A 23,633-nucleotide genomic window follows, 5' to 3' on the forward strand; every position below is an offset into this window, starting at 1 on the left:
TCTCTTTCCGTTAGTAACCACTCTGGTGCGATAGGTCTGTGGTTTAAATACAATCAAACTATTCATAATAAGTTACTAGTTTCTTTCAATACCAATTATTCCAAAATTATCTTTCAACTTCCTTCATTTATTTTTAAAAAAAAATAATAATAATAGGAAGGCATACTACCGACATTTAAAAGTTATCTTGAAGTTTTTTCTTTTTCATAATTTCATGTAGGAGGGGTAGATAGGTATAAAAGAACGACATACCTGGGTCTGAGTTACTCTAGTACTTCGATTTGTTCCTATCGTTTTACTGGTACTTGCATCATTAGCCGATCACTGACTTACAACTTAAGAAAAACAATTCTTATTTTTGGTAATTCTATATCTTTTTAATTATTACTGTAATTAACTTAAAAATAATTATAATTATATTTATTTACATTTATATTATATATATTAATATAAAATAATATATAAGTAAAAATATAAGTAGATATTTAAAATTATATTAGCAATAAAATAATTATAAATTATAATATATAACTATGTATATAAAATATAATTTAATAATATACATATTAAATATAAAATATATTATCTTTATTTATTATATTTATAATTTATTATTAAAATAATAATAAATTATTTTTATTATTATTACGGGACTGAAAAGAAATGATACTCTTAACTTCCTGAAAACCAAAGTCAATTAATTACTCTCGATATCGTTACATGATAACCGACTGAGTGAAAGTTTCAACTTCTCTAGGATATACCAGTTTCCCTTTTTGAAGGGTTTCACACAATACCATTTCACACAATACCAATAAGATCAAATTAAAACATCAGTAGTATATTCTTGATAACCCAACTAATAAGTTTTTTAGTCATACAGAATACGTGTAGCCATAATTAAACCTTGTAATAAAATCAGCTCTTCACTGTTGAGTGTTTATAGAAAGGTTTTCTTATTAAAGTTGTTTTTTTTTGTTCTGTATTAAATGGATGGTTTTAAAATTTTTAATAAGCATTGTGGGAAAACCTATTCAATTTTTTCAATTTTATTCTGCTGTTGCTCATAAAATGCATAAAAATTCATTTAATTATCATTCTTATTTTCAGATCTAAGGATCTGTATTAGAATCATAATATTAACTATTAGATGGATAATATTAAAACAATTAAGGTTTAAAAGTATTTTTAGGCAGAAATTACAGCAAAAAATTTAAATACATACTTGAATCTAGGTGAGTATGTCCAAAAAAAGATCTGGGATGATAATTAATACACAAACAAAATTGATAGCTACTAAAACAGACGTATTAAGAGGTAAAATTTTCAATATGAAGTTTTAAATTTATTGTAAAATAACACTTTAAAGGGACATACAAACACGTAGTTATGTAGGTTAAATTGTAGTTATCGTTTTTTTTTTATTTTACTTTTTTAATTTAACAAAAAGAGGTAAGTAACAATAGTTCATGCAAGAATGCAATCTAATAAGGTTTGGATAAAAACCTTTTTAAATTTAATAAAGGCACGTAGAAATTTTTAATACAGTTGGCATTATAAAATTGAGGTCAATAAGTTATTGCCAACATATAGTTAATTAATTATTATGTTTACATGAGAATGTAATATAAATTTAGCACTACCTGAAGAATAATACTACAAGAATTACCTCAAAAAATACAAGAATTAATATTTCTCTAATCAGAAGAATTAATATCTCCTTTAAATACTAAAAATATTTTGTCTAAAATAAAAATCTTCCTTTTTATGTAAGATTAAAATTCTATCTGGCTAATGGCTGTATTATCAACGCACATAAGAAAAGGTGAAAAAAATGTTCCCTGTTTTTAATAATGATATTAATAATATCACATCATTATTAATAACAATTAATAAATTAAATTATATTAATAATAATAATAATATTATTATTATTATTATTATTATTATTATTATTATGTAATATAATAATTATTATTATATTATATATTATTATTATTATCATTATTATTATTATAGAGAAATAAATATTATTACTTGATAATAATGAAATTATTCTTATGTTTACTACAGTAACAACTTTTCTATGTTTGTTAATATATGAATCTGTATACTATTTTGATATTTTTAAACGTCAATGTTTAAACTAATTTTTAAAGGAGATGACTTATCTGGTTTATTAAATTATTAGCAGATATTTATTTTACCTATGATCGAAAATATTATACAAAAATAATATGGTTAGTAATAGATACCTGAATGCTATTTATACGATTGACACAATTTGAGTTTTAAAAAGGTAAAGGAAAAGAAAAATTATTGAAAGAAATAACCATTGACATAAACTAAATAAGTTATAGAGTTACTGTAAAAATTCAAGGATGTTAATACTGTAAAATATAAAATGTTAATTCGTAGGTAAAAAGAAATTGGGGTACAAGGTATTATTTATAACTCTTGAAAGTTATTTATCAAACAGAAAATATTTTACTAAAGTAAATACTAATTTCAATGCAGCATGGTGTGCCCCAAGGATTATATTGGATCAATTTTTTATTATCTACATAAATAATTTATTTAAAATTGATGAGTAATTTAATTAATATATTACAAAATAGTTTAGCAAACAGTATTCTAGAGGAAATATAATTACTTTACTAAAATTTGTGTTTCTCATTTAATTGCTTTTGTTTATTATCTTTGTTTAGTATTTGCACAGAGATCTCTATTTTTCTAGATGGTGTTTTATATAATACAATTTAAAATATTAAAATTATGGTCTCTATAGTTCTAGAAATCTTATAAATTTTCATTGAACCTAATAATATAAATTATACAATAATATCTGTTTGAAAATAGAATTATAGTAAAATTTGAAAGAGAAGATTAAAAATGAACTATAAAATTTCTAATTTAAAATAATTATATTTTTTTTTTATAAAAAAAAAAAAAAAAATTATTGATAAATAATAAATTTTGAATGATAATTATTTAATTATTATTATTATTATTTACAGTAATTAATTAGAATATTAATAATAATAATACATATTTAAAAAATTAAATAATTAAAGACACCTTCAAATTGTTTTAAAAATTAACATGAATGTTATTTATGTAATAAATTAATTTATCTATAAATATTTACAAATCCGTTTATACAATTATATAAATGGTATTGCCATAAATGGTATTTCCATTAAGGCTTTCTCAGTGAACCATAATTATTTAAGAAGTGAACAATATTAAAATACTAAATCATCAGTTATAATATTGTATTTTTTTTGTAAAGTTTGCTGCAAAGAACACTTGATATTTTTAAAACAAAGAAGTCTTTATTGACTTATTACGATCCAAAACCACTTCATTGCAATAATTCTTCTACTTCTTCTTCCTCTTATTATTATTATTATTATTATTATTATTATTATTATTTAAATAAAAAACAGAAATGTAATTTTTGTTCAAAAGGAAAATTAGAAAGATATTTTTTGGATGATGGCTGTGATCAGTGAATTTCCCATAATCACCTTTATTTTTCTCTGTATACAGACTTGATATTATTTTATTTTAAAGCCAAATTATTTTTCTTTTTTTCTTTTCTGCACGTTATTTACTATCTTACTTGATTTTAATATTTAATTTATTTTGTTAAATAGTTATTTTTATGATTATGTTAGACTAAGTACTTTTTTGATTTTATATTTAATTTAGACCAGGTACATTTTTTATGTACGTTTAATTTGACTAGCCGCAATTTGTGTATGGCTGATTTGTTTTAATACTATTGATCATGTTAATAAGTTAGTTATTTTCATTCCCTACTACTGATAGGATAGTGCCGCACATTAAGGTTTTTCATTAATTGTTCTACTACATTTCCCCTTATACTTAGTCTTCCCCACTTCCCTGTTTGTAGAGTAGGTATCTTCATGGAGGTAGCAGATGAGGCTATAAGGATTGAGATATCATACAAAAAAAAGAAATATATTATTATATTATATCATAATAATATATCATTCTGAATCAACAATAGTCGATTCAGAAAGAATCATCTATTCTTTGAATGCAGCAGCCAATTTCCATTATTATTACCATTTTACAAAGTGTTAAAAGAAAACTTTTAATTCTGCAAATGTTGCTGTAGACAGGAATTCAGTAATAAGTTAACCCATCAGCCAGTCAGTTTTTTGAAGTTGAAAAACTATTGTTTTTAAATAAATTTTGAGAATGAACAGGATTTACAATTTGTTATTTCTGTTTGCTGTGATGTTTTTTAACTGAAAAAGCTTAATTTAGATAATAATTTATTATTTTTTTGCTCACCTTTATTTTTTTGTAAATTGTATCATTTTATCATTCAATCTCCTACAAGTAATTCCTTTTCTTCCTATACGGTATTCTAAGTCTTCAATATAAAGATTAAAGAGTGTTAGTGATAGATAGCAGCCTTATCTTATTCTTCTATAATTGCTAGCCAGTCTGTCAAATATTTACCTACTTTTACAGCTATTTTTGTTTCTTGTACAACTCTTGGAATAGCCCTCTGTTCCTGATGGTTCAGTAACCTTTGCGTTAAGCTTTCCATCAATTTATTCCAGTTTGACTCTGTTAAATATTTTCTCAGTATCTATAAAGATAAATTCAATTATTTTTTTCAAAATCAAGTACCGTTCTTTATTTATTCTTATTAGCCTAACTTCTTCTCAGGTCCACTTTAAATTTGTGAACGTAAATTGTTTTCCTATTTAAAAACATTAACAATATTTTAACAGCACATATAAATACATTTATAGTTTGGTGCCCAACTCTTTTCAGAGTTAATATCATAATAATCTTTACAAAATCTTCTGTTCATTTTTCGTTCAATATTGTATTACACATTTCTAGGCCCTCCTTCCCTAGACAGAAAAAGTGTAAGAGTGCAATTTATTCCTGCAAATTATGTTTTTCATTTTTTGATAGCTCAAACTATATTTAAAGTTTGAGAACCTGTTTTCCTCATCCTCTATTGTGGTCTAATTTTTTATTCCTCTTTTTTCTCTTTTTCTTTTTTATTTCTCTAGTCCTTGTTATCAAGGACTTGTATGTTATACAAGTCCTTGATCTATTTTTTTTCCTTTATCTTCTTCCACATGTAACTTTTTACCACCTTTGTCTTCATTTGCTCTCTTACATTACCATTACCTTATCTGTCCATTTAACTCATAATGTTTTATGAGTTAAAACATTATGATTAGGTTAGACTAAGTACTTTTTTGATTTTATATTTAATTTAGACCAGGTACATTGATTGTTTAATATTCTATAATGTTACTCTAATCTCCATAATTCACAAGATATCATTCCTATTAAAATCTGTTCCCTATATTCCATTAGCTCTCTTCACAGCAATAAAATAAATAAAATATATCCACCAGTAATAAATAAATAAAATCTATTCGATAATAAACTCTATCTTTAGATTGTGAACTCTCCTTGCTTTTTTTTTTTAACCAGAATTGGTTATGTAAAAATTTTCTTTCTTAACTTTCGTTATTTCTTTCTTCTTTCATTATTTCTTCCTAAACTAAACTCTCCTACTACATATATCATTAACACATATCTATTAAGCTATTCACTCTCCCAAAATATTTGTCTGGTTAGATTTTCAATACTCATGTAGATCCTTTCTCTTTGTATGTTTATATATGATATGTTGCCATATATATTCTATAAGAAGATTCTTTAGTAGCATTACTATCCTCAAATATATCAGACTTTTACTTATTACTTTTTATATTGATTTTGATATAAGTTTTTACAACACCCACAACATTTATTCCTTTCTTGAATAACATATGGTAACATCTTCATTTCCCACTTCTCCTTATCCCTCCCATGTTAAATGACTTAATCCTATTTCATCAATTTGTTTAATTCATAACATTCATAACCTTTATTCATAACAGTAGGGCATAATAACAAGTATATAATGTGTGTCAAACCATTCAAAATAGTCACATAAAATTAATTGTAAATTTTTTTTTTTCAAATTACCGGAAAAAAATTTGATTTTTATAAAACCTTAACACAATAATTTATAAGTTAAAGTTTTAGTAATAAATTTTGGTTGTTTTTAATAAGTTTATTTTCTAAAGAAAATAAAAATTTGTAATAGTGTAAATAAACAAATTTACACTAACTAAATTAATTTACATTTTATAACTAACATTTTATAAAAAAAAAAAAAAACAACTAATAAGTTTTAATATTTTTTTTTTTTTTTAAGCATGCATGGTGTGGCAATTACTCTGAATTCTTCATAATCTTTATAGTTGAAATAACAATGAAGTTGTTAATTACTAAAGTAAACATTTTAGTAATCCTGGTGGTGTACATCTCAAGAGATACGACAGCTGAAATTATAGAAGACTTAGATTCTCTGCAACTTGTTACTGTTGTAAGTGAGAGATTATTTATTATTTTAATCTTATTGTAGATAACATCATATTGCCATACAACTAAAATTATTGTTAGTACTACAACAATATGAATTTTTTTAAAAGAGCTCTTTTAAATTTATTTATATAGTTTTAAAAATATAATAAAAATCACCTAGTACAGAATATTTGGATAAGACATACCTTACCATAATTTTACCACGAAAGTACTTTTGCAGGTCTCGTATCCTCAGTCATGAACAATTGTCTTATCTCAACATTAACATGGTATTATCTTAATATTTTGTACTTGGTGGTTTATATTGGTACAATTTTAAGAATATATACATATGAATATGAAAAATGAAAAACCAAACATACGTTGATTAATACAAATTAAACTGTGATAACTAACATCTTCATTAAAGTGGATTACCAGATGTGTCTTGCCCAGAATTAAATAAACTGAAATATCTAGCAAAAGCTACATAATGTTAAATGATGCAATAGCTACATGCTCAGGCTGTACCTATAAAGCAACTTGTTGATGGAAACGCATAAAGGAGAATAAATATTAAACAGACCATCATATCTTGTAACATATTTTAATTATAAATTCTGTGTTTCAGCTTCATCGTCATGGTCACAGAACACCTGATCACACATATACAAATGATCCTTATAAAGATGTAGAAAAATATTGGCCAATCGGTTTAGGTCAACTGACAAATGTAAGTTATTTCCAAAAAATATTAATATTTAAATTTACTTAAACACTAATAGATAATGGTTTTAAAGACTGTCAGAATTAAATAATCAAGATAAAGCACAAAAGTTGTATTTCATTTCATGTTTAAATAAATAAAAGTTGAAAAAGGCTGAAAAAGCTAGCAATGATGTTCCTGAACTTTGCAAATATTTGCATCCAGCTTACAGCTTAACCTACTTCTGGTTTTAGGAGAAAAGGTTTATTAGATTAACATTCTAATAAGGTTTTAAGATTTTATCATACCCTAACATGACGGTTTTATTGTTCATCAATTTATCAAATATGTTAATGGAACAATGTCACTTATAAAACATAAGATTTATAAATAAACATAAATTAAAATAAAATATACACCATATCTTGCTTTTAGTTTATTTTACTATTTGTAATTGCTTAGTTATTAAAAAAGAGTTGCTTAATTAATAAATTACATAGCAATTAGTAATTGCTTTAATATTTTTAAAGAATTAATTAAAATATCATAATACTTTTGAATAGTGAGTTTTTATTATTACCTTTGATTTAATTGAGGTTACATTAAAGTTTTAATTATTTATCGTAGACTGAAATAACAGCACACAACAAATCTTCTTCAATGGATGTAAACTGTTCTTTTTTCTTTTTGATTTATTTTCATAAATATATATATATATATATATATATATATATATATATATATATATATATATATATTTCTCTGTTGAAACTATATAGAATAATTTAAATATTAAATGAATAGTTTGAATTTATGAAAGAAAATTTCATGTCTGCTGCTGCTATCTGCATTGAAGTATCAATTTAAGATTGATTGCATTTGTAACTACAACAGCTTTCATAATGTTTTATTTCATCTTGAGCAGGTTTTTAAATGCTATAGTGACAATAGACTGTATTTTCTTTTTATTCCATCCTCTAATTGTTCAGTACTGAGTAAAGAGTGAGTCAAACATAAATCTAATACTGTAATGTTAAATCTATGACTTAATAATGATAAAGTAAGGAAAGGAATTTTTCTATACGGTAAAACATTTTTGTTTTAATTAAAAACACCATTAGCCTTTTTTATAAGATTTTTCTGATGTTATGATCACTAGTGTCATACAGTAATTTCTTTATGAACTTTTGCCCTGTTGGTAAGGTTATTCTATGGATTTCTACAAACATGTCTTTTCCATTTCTTGTGTTATAATTATGAGTGCCTACATTTTTTTTTTTAAATCTGTCAGCCTACAATTTATTATTGATCTGTAAATAAATAAATAATAAATAAAACATCATTAATCGTAAATCTTAAAAAAGATTGTCAACATTTTTCATAATTTTTTTATTCCTCCCATATATCCAATGTCTTTTTCATGGCCTAAAATCTCTTTCTAAAGTTTGTTTAGATTGCAAAAACAGTATTAAGCATTGTATATGATAGATTATAAACACATAATAACCTGATCTCATCAATTTCTTATCATCAATCTAAAATAATTGTCTTAGAGAAAAATATTTCAGCTTATTTTTTTTGTAAATGTTATGACCATATACATTCCAAGAGAAATTGTAATCAATCATTTCATTTAAAACGTTCACTAATGATGATTGTTCTATAATATTATTACGTACCATGAAATTAATATTATTTTCTTATTTGATATATTTACTTTAAAATTTATAAAATTAGATTTATTTTCATTTCATATTAAATTTTACTGAAAGAGACGTTGAAGATCCGAGTGTATGTATATAAAAATATCTTTCTCATAACATATTAATATTGCATCAGTTTGTACCAATGTTGCATTAGTTGACTTTTTATCACTTATTTATATAAAAACAAAGGTGGGCCTAGTATTGACTGTGGGACTCCAATTAATAATTTAACAAAGCAGATTTATAATTTCTAGCTTCTACTTTTGTCTTTTGTTTTATTTTTACACATTATTAATTACCCACAAAATATCTAAAGATCTAATCCAGTTATCGGCTACACCTATTATACTTATCTTCTCTAAAATTTGTAGGAGTTCAAAATTCATAATGAAAAGCTTTAGTTGAATCTAAAAGACTGATATGGTCTTTTCTACTTATGCCAATATATCTACATAATTTAATCCACTTTACCTTGTCCATATACAAGTTTCTGATGCACGTTTTTAGATTTCTATTTTCTAAACCTTCCTTATAGTTACTTTAATTCAAATAAGATTCTAACCATGAAACCTTTTCAATTATTTTTTCAAAAGGATGAAATCAGACTTACAGGATTTGTAATTGTATGTTCTTGCTTTATCTTATGTTCACTTAAAGACCATGGAATTTAAATAAAATACATATATAATTAAATCCAAATAAAAATACATTTTTTAAATTATTTTATAGGTTTATTATTTTATAAGTTTATAGTTTATAAATAATTTATCAGTAATTTTATGCAACTTATTTTATAATTTTATTAACTTGGAGTGATTCTAAACTTCAAACATTTTGAATTAGTAATTTTTACTGTATAAATTTTATCCTACTCCTGAAATATCTCATTTTTATCTACCACATAATTTTCTTCAATCATTAATACTTATTCATTTTTTTATAAAACAGAAAGGAAAACTACAACTATATAACTTGGGAAAATTGTTTAGAAAGGAATACAAATCATTTCTTCCAAAATATTCCTTTAAGGCTGTTCGAGTTAATAGCAGTGATTATGATAGAACACATATGAGCACTCAGTGTTTGTTAGCTGGATGGTTTCGACCAGAAGGTGACCAAATCTGGAATGATGAAATTGCTTGGCAACCAATAGCAGTTCATTCTGTACCAACAAATAAAGATCAGGTAATGTTCATGTAGCAATTTTAATATATATTAAATAAAAATTTCAGCATTTACATTAAATCTATTGTAAAGAAATAAATTTCACATTTCTCAGTTTTCCATGTTATAGTTTAGTAATATGAACTACTTTTTGCAGCTGATCCAGCTTTTTTAATAGTACAGATTTGATCAAGATTTAATTTAAGTGAATAAAGATATTAAAAAATTATGTTGTTGATTTTCAATAATTTTTTTTTTAAATCCAAAATCAATTTTATAAGATTTAGACTGTAAAAATGTGTTCTAAACTATTTGTATCAAAGTGGTTGTTGAATTGTAGTTTAAATTGAATTGAATTTAATAATTGAATTGTGTTAATGGAAATTAAAAATTATATTAAATATTTTAGGTAATTATTCAGATGATGATTTAAATTAGAAAATGCATATAGAGTAACTGCAAAGTCAGATATAATACAGGATACAAAGTTTGTATGTATATAAAATAAAAAAAAAGTGTTATACATAATTTATTGCATTCATTCATTCTAGACTGAAGAGTGGTATTAAATGTTGAGGAAAATATCTATCAGATCATAAGTCAAAAGTATACTTCAGTGAAATATAAGATCCAAAATGAGACGATATCTGCACATTTTTATTTGATGTATTAAGATATTTTTCTGTAATTATACTAAAACGTTTAGCATTATTTTTAAGTTCTAAAACTTTTTTTTTAGTTTCAAGCAATATGAAAAATATTTTTTAGATGAGGGACGTTAAGAGAATGAGTGGTAAATTTATGACAAGGTCAGAAAAAACTTCTTATTAAAAGTTTTATATATAATCTGGTACTATATTTTTACATTACCTGATGAAATTGATTTTACATAAGTCAAAACAAAACTTTATAAAAAGTTTAGAGTTCTTATTTTCTTGTAATAAACTTTTATGTTGTTAATAGCAGTCATGATTTTTTTTATAAGAAATCTGAACTTTTTTTGTTGTAATTTATTCTTTACATGTTTTTAATCATAAATGTATTAATTAATTTTAATTTTGATAAATTTATTATTATTATAATAATTATTATTATTTGGTTTGAAATAACTAGGAAGGATGATCTGTTTTAATTTTATGTTATCAGTTATAAAAAAAATATGGCAATGGCATACAATGTCACAATGTTAATAACACTTTTGTAATGGTAAATCAAAATCAGAAAGAACCTTAAGATTACTGAATTTTTCTAAAAATAATTTTGAAGAATAAATATCATAATAATATATATATATATATATATGTTGCATTTCTATGTTTTTTGTGTTGGATTTTATGGGAATTAATAAATAATTTGTATATGTAAAAATGAGGGGAAACAAATATTATTTTTATATCATTTAAAAGTTCAGTATCAAAAATATTGGGTTTTGATGCATGAAAATAAAATATTACCGAGTAAAACCATCAACAGAATCCTTAAAACGTGATGGTTCCACATAATTTAATATATCCAAGGATAAAACAGTGGAAGAATAAAATTATATACAGTAAAACTAAGAGTCTAATGGTTTATCTCCTCATAAAATAAAATGGTTCTGATGAACCAGTTGAAAATCTCACCAGTATTACATACTAGTATTTGCTTAGATAATTACAATTTGTAAAAACAGGATTTTTTCTACCATTTTTGTCTTTTAAAGTATTATGTAACTAATATCAATTTTTTAATGTAATAATAGAGACTGATATTTATTTTATTAAAATCAGTGCAAATATTCTAGTTTACTCATTGCCAAAGAGATATTAAAGTATTCACTAAGTTTTCAAGCACATAAATCTTTTTATAAAATCAGCTAATAAATATTTCTGAAAGTTTATTAACATGCCATAAAAAAATCGTTTTCATTCTACCTTTAAATTCATTAGTCACATTCAAATTCCAATCCAGTTAAAAATTGTAAGCATTTAGATTCTTGACCCAAAACCTATTCCAGGGTGACGAATGATTCACAATAGAGAAATCTAAGAAGAATTAGAACTCTCTCAGTATTGGGGGCTGTCTCTTAACACAGAATAGACATATTAAACAATAATTTTATTTAAGTTCTTTGATCAGTATGATAATCTTTTTAAATATTAAAAATTCACCTTCAAATTACAAGAACATAGTTTTCCATATGATAATTTAAATTCTAGATTTGCAAATTTATTTTCATACGTGATACTATTGTTAATGGCAAACATCTTACAATTTTTAGGAGTTTTTTATGGTATATAGCTGAATAATAATATATTAAATCTAAGAAGTTTCATCATATTTTTATATATAACATTTGCTTGTTTATATTTGCACAATTTAAACATATTATGTTTGCTAATGTTTTTTTTTTTTTTTAAGTTTGGTGTGTTTTTAAATTCCTTGATGTCAAAATTTGTTATAAAATTAGAATGTCATTAATTTTTAGACATTGGCACCTCTAGCTCCTTGTCCCAGATTCTGGATGGAACGAGAGAAAGTATTGATGGAGCTAGCTAGTAAAGAAACAGCAGAAGATAAAGAATTATATGAATATTTGACAGAGAAATCAGGGGATAAAATAAGTACAATTGATGATGTGGCATCCTTGTACACAAATTTACAAATGGAAGTAAGATTTTAGTTTCTATCATACAATTATAATAATAAATTTAAAATTATTTCAAAACATATTGTTTTATTATAAGTAATACAGACGTGATTCACCTTTTTGTTAAAAATTTTAAAAGTACAAACAAGTTTACAAGCAAGCCTCTAAAAAAGCATTGCCATACTTTTCTCTAGTAGTTAAGTGAGTCTGTCATGGTTATCTTGTAACAGAAAAATACAGTTGCTTCTGATGTTTTACATACTCTGATAATTTGAAAATATTATTGTTATTTTTTCATTTGATAAAATTGAACTGTTAGTGTTGGCGTACATATCTCAAAAGGGATATAAGAAAACTTTATATATATATATATATATATATATATATATATATTATATATATATATATATATATATATATATATATATATATACTTATTTACATATTCTGCTTGAATTAATTTGGTTTAGTTTAATTAAATCAAAATATAAATCTAATATATATTAGATATAAACTCTATCGCCATCCTAATGACATATTACATATTTAGTAGTTCTGTGGTATGCTACTGACCTGTAATTCACATGAGTGATATATAAAAAAAAAGACTTTTGAGAATTGCTGGTCTAAATGAAGTCATTATCCAGTTTATAGAATTGTCTATATGCTGGCTTTTAAATGGACTGGACTTGAGTTTAATTCCCAGCAAGAGTTTAGCATTTTTGATTTAATTCTTCTCACTTCATGTTAAAATAAATTTCTAAATGTGACTTAAACATTTGTTAAAAAATCACGTTATAAAGAAATTACGTTAATTTTTTATTATGGCTGTTTTTGAAATTATTTATGGTAATAATACTTATTTATTACATTTAAATTTAAATTAAGTAACAGAATTAATAATCTGTTTTATGATTAATACTTTATATAATCTGAAGTTCCATTCATAGGAATATGTTTTGGAAATTTTATGATATACATTGTCTTAGATAAGATAAATTCATTAATTTTTAAAATTTTATGTTTCTAAATTTTATTTCACTTAAATTTTTTTTTTAATTTTATCTAAGAAAAAATTCTTTACCACTAAAATTTCTAAGCAGGTAACACTAGTAAATTTTGTAAGCAATACAAAATTGCAGAAACTGCCATCCTTTAACTGGCAGATTCGGTTATGCAAACTTAGCAATAAAAAAATTCGTTGAATATTTTTTTTTTTGATCAATTTGATTAAAGCTAAAGAGCTCAAAATACTGAGATTAAGTAATTAAGAACAAATCTAATCAAATGATTAAAGTTTGGTATGGTTAAAATATGACCATGTGAAAGGTGGACCAAAATTAGATGTACTGGAATGGATTTATATGGAATATATAAATGATTTCACACACGCACTCGCACATGTGCGTGTGGTTTATTAATAGAATTTAAATATGCTAAGTATACGCAACAGAGAAAAGTTGCTGAACTTAACATTTTTATTTTTTTTTAGGAATTTAATCACTACCCCTTACCAGAATGGACTAAAGGAGTTTATCCAGAGAAAATGCAAGAAAAAACAGAAACATGTGGAATAAGTTTCACCTGGAATAAAATTCTGAAAAAATTTTATGGAGGTAATGTTAAAAATCAAAAAGTCAACATAAAATAAATAATTTAATTTTACTCAATTTCTTGGCACTTTTATCATTACTTGTTACTATTATCTTAATAACTATTAATAATTAGTTCAGTTAATCTACTGCTATAGGATTTAAACATTTTTATCAATAATTAATGAGTTTATATTAAAATTATTTAATGTTAATATAAATTATCAAAATAATTGTTATTATAACCTAATTTTTTAATCAAATTTTATTTTCTTCTTAATTATATGTAACCATTCTGTCTCAATCACATTTATATTACAAGTTAAAATATTTAAAATATTAAAAATATTAGTAAATATATATATATATATATATATATATATATAAAATTAACTTGTAATATAAATGTAATTAATTGAAATGATTACATATAATTAAGAAGAGAATAAAATTTGATTTAAAAAATTAGGTTATAATAATATATATGTCTATAATATATAATATGTATATATGTATTATAATATAATACATAAACAATACAATACATAATACAATTAAATTAATTATATAATCTCTGGGAGCTGTAATTTAAAAATTTTCTTTTTGAAAACAATTAAAATTTTAAAATTACAGCTCCCAGAGATTATATAATTAATTTAATTATTTCTATCTATATGACCAGTAATCATTTTTTTTTAATTATAATTTTTAAATCTTAAAATGGTTTACAGTAACAAAAAATCAGTTAACTAGTCAAATTTATTCAAACATGATTGATAGAATAGGTTTGGAAAATATCTCCAACATAACCCAGAATTTACAAATATTAAAAATGAATAACATTGAAAAAGAATATTAAATAAACATATGTAAATGAAAAGTTGAATTAATTAAATTTAAAAAAAAACAAATACCGTATTTATTCGAGTACGCTCCGCCCACGAATAACTCCCGCCCACGATTTTCCGACCGAAAATCTAAAAAAAAAATCTAGTATATATCGGTATTTTAAAGTGCAACAGATATGACAAAAAAATACGTAAATACGAAAATATTCAGAAAGTAAAGCATTTAATTCATTCATTTAAATTACAATATTAATATTTCATTAATAATTAAATACCGTAAGTACTAGTTTAGTTCAGAATCAGTAGGCCAGTAAAACGAAAAGAAACTATCATGTTGAAAAGGATCATTTCAATACACTTTTTAATATGGGATATTGTTTTTAATTAATCACTGTGCTGTCAATGTCTGTAGAAGAGTTACCGGTATTCTCCACGTCGCTCTGCCAAAAGTGATCGTCTTCACTACTATCAAGTTCATTAGATATTCCGCATTTTTTTTAAACTTTTCCTTACTAATTCCGTGGAAATATCTTCCCAAACATCTTTTATCCAAACACAGATCTGGGCGTTTGATTCTTCCTGTATGCGTGAGAAAGAAATTTTCATCAGCCATCCATTTACTCTACAGTTGTTTAATGCAGATTTGAACGATTTGTTATATGCAGACATCTAGTGGTTGCAATAGAGATGTCAATCCGCCTGGAATTATTACTTGGTCTGTCATACCCTTTTTTAAAATGTCTTTCACTTTATCAGTCGTATGCTCCCGATAACTATCCATTTCTAGCATACCGGTATTTTTTTTTTTAAGTAAATCTCCTGATCGCTTTTGCCATACACACCTGATCCGATCTAAAATTACGGTTTCGTCCATCCAACCTGATTCCTGTGCTCTGATAGTAACTCCGTTTACCTGTTCGGTAGGAAGAGTTTGTCTTTTAAAAACAATGTACGGAGGTAATTTTGATCCATCAGAAGTAATGCAAAGTATAACACTAGACCTTTGTTTTTCATTACCACCAGTGCGAATCGTAACACTTATTTCACCTTCTTTGTTTACGGTTTTGTGAAATGGCATTTCAAAATATACGGGGGTTTGATCAGCGTTTCCTATTTGAGAAGGCAAATAGCCTTTATCTTTTCTAAGATTTATTATGTATTTGTGAAAATGTAATATTTTTTGTTCATAAGCGTCTGGAAATCGTTGAGAAATGGTCGTCTTTCGTCTTATTGACAAATCATTTCGTGCAAAAAATTGTGTTATCCATCCTCGGATTGCTTTAAAATCAACTTTATTCAATGATTTAGCGATTTCACGAGCATATGATTGACACATTTCTGTCGTGACAGCATAACCGCATTTCCTTTTTTCCATAAAAAGTCATACAATTTTTTTCTATGTATGTGTATTTTGGTTTTAAGCCACGAAAAGCCCTTTTATTACCAGTGCCTTTCACCAGAAGTTGTTTCTTCTTACGCCAGTCTCGAATACAGCTTTCATCTACGTCAAATTTTCTTCCTGCCGCCCAATTTCCAATTTTTTCAGCCTCTTCTATAACGCGCAGTATTTCATTTACTGTAAAAGATCGTGGACGCTGTCCTTTTGTACTTATTTTAATGCCATAATTAAAATAAATCACCGTATTAAACTTTACAAGATACACTAAACAGATTAAATGCACATAACCGTTCATATATACAAACAGTACAATGACTATGGTGAAAAGACAAGACGATGATGGGTAACTGATACTGTAACTGTAGTATCATTAGACCCGGATGCAGCCTAAACAAAACGAATCAGTTTTATAAAAATACCGTAACTTCGTTCCTATCGATAATATGAATAGGATGTTAATAATTAAGGATGTATTCTGTGTAAGCGGCATCCGGTATTAATAAACGAAAGCGTAATGTAACTATATTTATGTGATTGAATTTAGGTACTTCTAAGAAAACTTAAATATAAATTATCCTGGCTAAAGGCTATGTTTCAAGTAAGCCCCGCACCCTTATTTTTTCTCTCCAATTCCAAGAAAAAAAGTGCGGGGGGTACTGAAATAAATACGGTAGTTGAAAGTTATATTTAGAAGTTGGTAGCATTGCTCATCAGACAAGTCGAATATGAAAACTACTTATACCAGAAGAAGTTTTAAGTAAGTTTGACAAATAAAGCCAATAATTATAGCTCATACTGTAGAATACGGCTAGTAATGTTAAATATTCTTATAATACAAATATAAACAAGTTGGTTTTTTCTGTAAATTTAAAAAAAAATTAGAATCATATACATTTTAAAATAAAAAAAAAAAAAAACAACATAGAATTACCCTATTTTAGTGAATATCAATATTAGTAAATGAATCTACAGACTACTGAACAGAATTGATTAATTAAGAAGTGTCTGTCTCTTGATCCTTGATTAACTTATTATCCCCCCTAAAATTAAATTCTTTTTCTAATTATTTATTATATAATAATTATAATCTGATAATTTTTTTCAAGCCACAGTCTAAAAAATTACCTATTTCCAGTTCATGATCAGATGCAGTAGTTACAACAATTCATGACAGAAGACAATCTATGAATGAGATGTCTCTCAATTAACTAATGATTCATTCTAAAAAGAGAATATACCTTCTCCTTTTAGATATAATATACTAAATGCATAGTTTGAGATTCTTGGAAATCAAATTGGATTTCTTTGAATGCAGTATGCACTTCATGTGAATGTATAGTGAATTATTAATTAAAAATATCTGTATCCTCTGGAAAATGAAGATGTTAAACAAAAGTATAACATGTGGGTTATACAAGTCTTTAACCTTGTGAAACATTTGACGAATTTTCTCTTGACAAATGAATCGAAAAAGGAGGTCTACACTGTGGCTTTTAACAGATCAGTATATTAGACTTTTTGAGTAAGAGTTGAGATATTTGTATATCAGGTTACACCAACAAAATGTAAAATATGAAAGAAAGAATAAAAAAGTTATTCACAAATCACTGTTCTTTTCAAAGAAATAGAAAATTTTATGTACTGTTTCTCGTTTTTCTGTTAACACTTACTAGAGCTGTACCACTTTATAGCCATTGCAATTAGTACCATGTATTAAAAGTATGTTTCCCTTATTGCAAATTGGATCATTTATCATAATTGATGCTAATTGCCATTAATAAAATGATTTATACATTTTGTTTAAAGTACAAAAAATCACTTGTGAATAAGAAAAATACAATTCATTGTTAAGAAAAAAAAAAAAAAAAATTGTGTGGTTACAACTAAAAAAATAATAATATCTCTGTTTCTTTGTAGAGGAAATGAGATCTGATAACGAATTTTTTCAAACAAATTACTTTTTTTTTTTTCAATTTGAACATTTATTCATGTAATACTTACCAGAAAAATTTAGCAATTTATAATAGCATTTGAACAAATTTGGTGCAATATTATTTAAATAAAATGCTAAGGATTTTAGCTAATTGACAATATTAAAAAAAATAAATAAAACCTAATAAAACATTAATGATTTAAAAATTATCAGTGTGAAATTTTAAAATGGCAGGTTTTTATATGTAACTAAATCATTAAAGATCGATGGTTTAAATATATGTCTGAAATTACATATTTGTCGATCTCTGTAGCAACTCAACCTGTAGGAGGTCCCAGGTTTGAATTCTGGTCAGGCATGCCATTTATCATACACTACAAAATTTCTGTTTCATATTCCCACATACAAGCTTCAAGCTTCTGAGGTGAATTAATTCATCAAGTCAAAATAAAATTTACCAGTTAGTTTTACAAAAATATGTCAATCAATTCATAGAATATGAAACATTCAAAGTTTTCCATATATTTTAGGGAGATTCTCTGTATAATTATATAAAGAAAAAATGGACAATTGATCAATATACTCAATGAGGGAAGAATATATATATATATATATATATTTAAGAAAACTGCGAATTACATTTGAAATACAATCGTAATTTTATTTCAATTTCAGGATCCCTGGTTAAGGAAATGTTTCATCAATTTCATGAAAAGAGTAAAGGTGGTAATGCTGATAGGAAACTATTTGTATATTCAGCTCATGACACTACTATCATAAGCTTTTTGAGGGCTTTGGATTTTGAGAAATTTAAAATACCTGACTTTGGAGCATCAGTAATCCTTGAATTACATAAATTATATAATCAATATTATTTAAAAGTAAGTATTGTTAAAATTATTTACCTATTAATATTAGACCAGTATAAAAGTTCAACTTTAATAGTTGTACTATTATAATTAACTACTATTATACTACTATTGTACTATTATAATTTATAGTTGTACTTATTATAGTTGTAATATTTAAATTACACCTAACCTTCCATTATCCTAGATAATTACCATAACAGAAAAAATAAATTATATATATATATATATATATATATATATATATATATATATAGTTTATATATATATATATGTCAGGAGTGGTTGACCTGAGTTTGTTCAAGACTACATGTTGACTGGTACATTTACATGTACACTGCAGCTACATTAGGCCTGGCAAGTCAGTAGCAGTAATTACATTTGCATGTACACACACACACAGAGATAGAGAGAAAGACAAACCCAGCATTAGCTGGAAAATTGGTTGGAGAATAAAATTATATATATATATATATATATATATGTGTGTGTGTGTGTGTGTGTGTGTGTATATATATATATATTTTTAAATATATTAATATAAATCACTTAGTACAGAATATTGAGATAAGATATATCTTACCTTAATTTTACCATGAAAGTACTTTCATCAGATCCTGCATCCTCAATCGTGATTGTAGTATTTAATTGAACTTCATATTACAAATTAAAGATACTAAAATAAGGACAGTTTTATAAAAACTGTAACAGACAGCAGTAATCATAAAATGAACTAATATGCAATTTTCATTATTTTTTATTATTGTTACAGTAGTATTATTAATTTTAACTTTTAATATGCAGTTAAACTAAATATTTCAAACATGACTGAGGATGCAGGATCCCACAAAAGTATTTCCATGTAAAATTAAGATATGATATGGCTTATCTTAATATTTTGTACTAGGTGGTTTATAGTATCAATAGAATTTAACAGTGCAGTAGAGTAATAAAAATATTAAAAAGATAAGATATAAAAAGATAAAATAATATATTAATTGCTATTCTTGATATATTCTTATATTCTACTCTTGATCTATTAATATATTCTTGATATATTAATTTATTTTATATTAGTGGTAAAGATAGCAAACACATCTCTTTATATTTTTATTTTTTAACCATTCATACATTTTTTTACTTCCTTGTACAAAGTAAAGGAAGTATTGTGATAGCGAAGTTTCCAGATTTCAGCAGAAATATCCATTTTGACCATCCCTGAATCCATTTTGACTAGTTTCAATGTGACATCTGTACATACATACATCTGTATGTATGTATGTATGTATGTATGTATATCGCATAACTCAAAAACAATCAGCTGTATGATGTTGAAATTTTGTATTTAGGACTGTTGTAACATCTAGTTGTCTAGTCCCCTTTTAATTGCAATCGACTGAACCAAAAGTGTCCAAAAAAGCCCAAAATCCAAACACTTTGGATTTTGGACTCTTTCTTAACTGCAGTAAAAAGCCCTTATTGAGAGGTTTTCGACGATATATCATAAGTGGTACTTATTTTCATTGGTTCCAGAGTTGTAGCCAAATAAAATTTTAATTAATGAAATTTTTTGATCTTAGGGGAAGACACATTAGTTTGAACAGACTTTATCTTTTTTTTTAACTTTTTTTTTAATTTAAATATATTGATTTATTAACAATTATTAACCTTTCTAATAAAAAAAAAATTTATGATGAATAATAATTCAGTAACAAAAAAAAAATTGAAAAAATATCAGATTTTAATAAAATAAAATCTTATATACTTCTCATTTTAAAAAAATGTGTAAATGTAATTTAATGGTGTACAAAGAACTCATGTGTTGTCCACATCAGATTTTTTTAATTTAAAATATATGTATTGGTAAGTTCTGACAAAGTACTCAACACAGAGAGATAAAAATAATTATAATAAACAGTAAGTGAATAAGAATTTATTTTTATGAATAAATGTAGTATGGTATATTTTGATTAAAAACCTTTTTTCATTTAATTTGGCATATCTACATAGTCAAATGTAGATAAGTAAAAAAAAAAAATTTTTTTACCATATATAGTCATATATTGTGATACATCTATGTCACAATTGTGTGATGTTGAAACTTTTAATCTTTTGTCATTATAACTGGTAGTGATGGAAACTAATAGTATATGTTCAAAATCTAAAAAAAAGGTCTACTGTATTACCAAATGCTCATGCTTTACACAATCTTTTTTTTATTTTGACAGATTAATTAAATTTTTTATAGCCTATACATAAAATAAGTTTTGTTAAACATTTTTCCTGTGTCTTATTGTTATAATTTCATTAAATGACACCACAATATACACAGTAAGCCAAATTTATGTTAATTAAAAAAATACAAACAAAATATCACTTGGTCTCATATTTTACTTCCTAATGTCTGTTACACTATGGGTGGTGTATGATCTGTAATCATTATGTAACATTCAGGAATGGGCCTTCCACACCTCAAAAACATTGTGTGTATGTGCTTTTGTTTCATTTCCTTGTTTGTAATCTCTCTCTGTTTTATTTTTTTACCAACAACAGAAGAAAGAAGATTTTATGGCAGTTCTGATTAATAACAATATTTCATTAAATATTAATGCACAAATTAAAAAAAATAATAATAAATATATTATTATATACTAAAAATAAATAAATGATCAGTGTAAGTGTATGACAGCTTAAAAAATTGTGTTAATAAATCAAATAATAATGTATGCTTTGTTTCTGGACAGATATTTTATTCACATGCTGCTGAGCTAGTACCTTATGAGTTGCAATTTCCAAACTGCACAATACCTTGTCCACTGGAGAGAGCATTGGAAAATACAGAATATGTTCGCTCAGGTGACTGGAATACAGACTGCTTTAAATAGCATTACTGATGTTACAGTTTTAATTATAAAATTGTCACTAAGTGTATAACAAGGTTAAAACTTAACTTTGTTGAATAAATATTTTTTATTGAATTGTTTTTTTTTTTATTCTATCACTACGTTAAAATAACTTCCTTTCTTAATACATAGATTTAGAAAACTGGAAATTGGTTTTTCTTACGGCAATTTAAACAGAAGGAGCAACAAAAGTACAAAAGTGGATTGAAGTATTCTTTTCAAGATTGTTAACTGAACTGTTTGAGTTTAAGGAGAAAGAGGAAAATAAGGATAAGTAGAAGTCCTAACCATATTTAATATGTCATACGTCCTAATTGATCTCTTAAAAAAGGGTTGCCAACAACATGGAAAAAAACATTATTCTGTGTATACGATGCCATATTTACTGGTCTATAAGTGTAAAAATAAAAATATATGTTTAATTTTCAACTATAATTTCAGTCTTAAAATTGTATTTTGCTTCAAAACAAGATCCCCCCCCCCCCTAATCATTGCATGACATTTATTATCCCTGATATATTTTGAGATTACAATACATATTATGTGATATGTATATAATATACATAATATTAAGCCAGTTAGTTTATTTTGTTTAGTTTCAGGCCAAGAATTTCTGAAAAACTGATAAATTCAGTGAGAAATAATATTAGCTAAATATAATATTTGGAATTACTATTATATTAGTTAGAAATGTGTTTGAACCAGGTGTTAAATGTGTTTATGTGTTCATACCAATTAGGTATGATTTTTGAACCAAAAGGATTCATACAAGGGATATAATCAATTGCTTGAGGTGAACTAAAATAATGTATCTAATACAATACAAAGTTTTGTATCTTCTATAAAAACTTCTATAAGCGTATAACTAGTTGTGGTGGTGAAGTGGGAAGTAATACATAAATTAAAACAATAGTTAAAAAAACAAAAAGGGTGTTTTTTTTTTATCATTAAAAGTAAATCCACATAGGGTGAACATGAATAATTAATTACTCATTTGATTGAAACATGATAAGATGTATAAGCTCAGTGAGATTGTAACTTGTGGTCCACAACTCTAGAAGCAGGACAAATAAAGTGGCATCACAGATTTTGGTTATTTTCTTTTGATGAACCAAGTATAATCTCAGTAGATTGCATTACCAAATTTTCAATTTGGCTTACAGCATATTACATTTTAATTTGATTATTACTATATAATATTCTAGAATAAAATGGACTTAAGAACAAGAAGGACAATACAAATTTTTACAAAATAATAATACCACATTGAACAACTTAAAAACTGAAAAGAAACTTACAAAATTAACTCTACTATTAAAGAAAGAGAATGCTAAGAATACAGCTTTATTTCTATGATTTACTCATATTAAAAAATGTGGATGTACAAATAAATATAATTATTATTAATAAGCTATCACATAAACTCTGAATGAATATAATAACTGTATATGCTTGCCAAACAGT

General features: G+C 24.9%; 1 protein-coding gene across 1 annotated transcript; it reads left to right on the forward strand.

The window, feature by feature from the left end:
• Positions 1 to 203: 203 nt before the first annotated feature.
• LOC142327714 (prostatic acid phosphatase-like) lies at positions 204 to 22,244 on the forward strand. Its single transcript, XM_075370996.1, has 8 exons — positions 204 to 361; positions 6,272 to 6,442; positions 7,052 to 7,153; positions 9,781 to 10,017; positions 12,464 to 12,646; positions 14,118 to 14,241; positions 19,073 to 19,278; positions 22,011 to 22,244. The coding sequence occupies exons 2-8, from the start codon at positions 6,329 to 6,331 to the stop codon at positions 22,149 to 22,151; spliced, it is 1,107 nt and encodes a 368-aa protein (XP_075227111.1). The 5' UTR covers positions 204 to 361; positions 6,272 to 6,328; the 3' UTR covers positions 22,152 to 22,244.
• Positions 22,245 to 23,633: the final 1,389 nt, after the last annotated feature.

This window comes from Lycorma delicatula, chromosome 7, assembly GCF_047948215.1.
Source record: "Lycorma delicatula isolate Av1 chromosome 7, ASM4794821v1, whole genome shotgun sequence".
In the NCBI taxonomy this organism is placed as follows: Eukaryota; Metazoa; Arthropoda; class Insecta; order Hemiptera; family Fulgoridae; genus Lycorma; species Lycorma delicatula.

What these genes read in the sequence shown, in the direction of transcription:
- LOC142327714 (XM_075370996.1), top strand. Translation starts at nt 6,329, where the DNA reads ATGAAGTTGTTAATTACTAAAGTAAACATTTTAGTAATCCTGGTGGTG. An exon ending in CTCTGCAACTTGTTACTGTT is followed by an intron (nt 6,443 to 7,051) that starts GTAAGTGAGAGA and finishes TCTGTGTTTCAG; the next exon opens with CTTCATCGTCATGGTCACAG. An exon ending in GTTTAGGTCAACTGACAAAT is followed by an intron (nt 7,154 to 9,780) that starts GTAAGTTATTTC and finishes TTTATAAAACAG; the next exon opens with AAAGGAAAACTACAACTATA.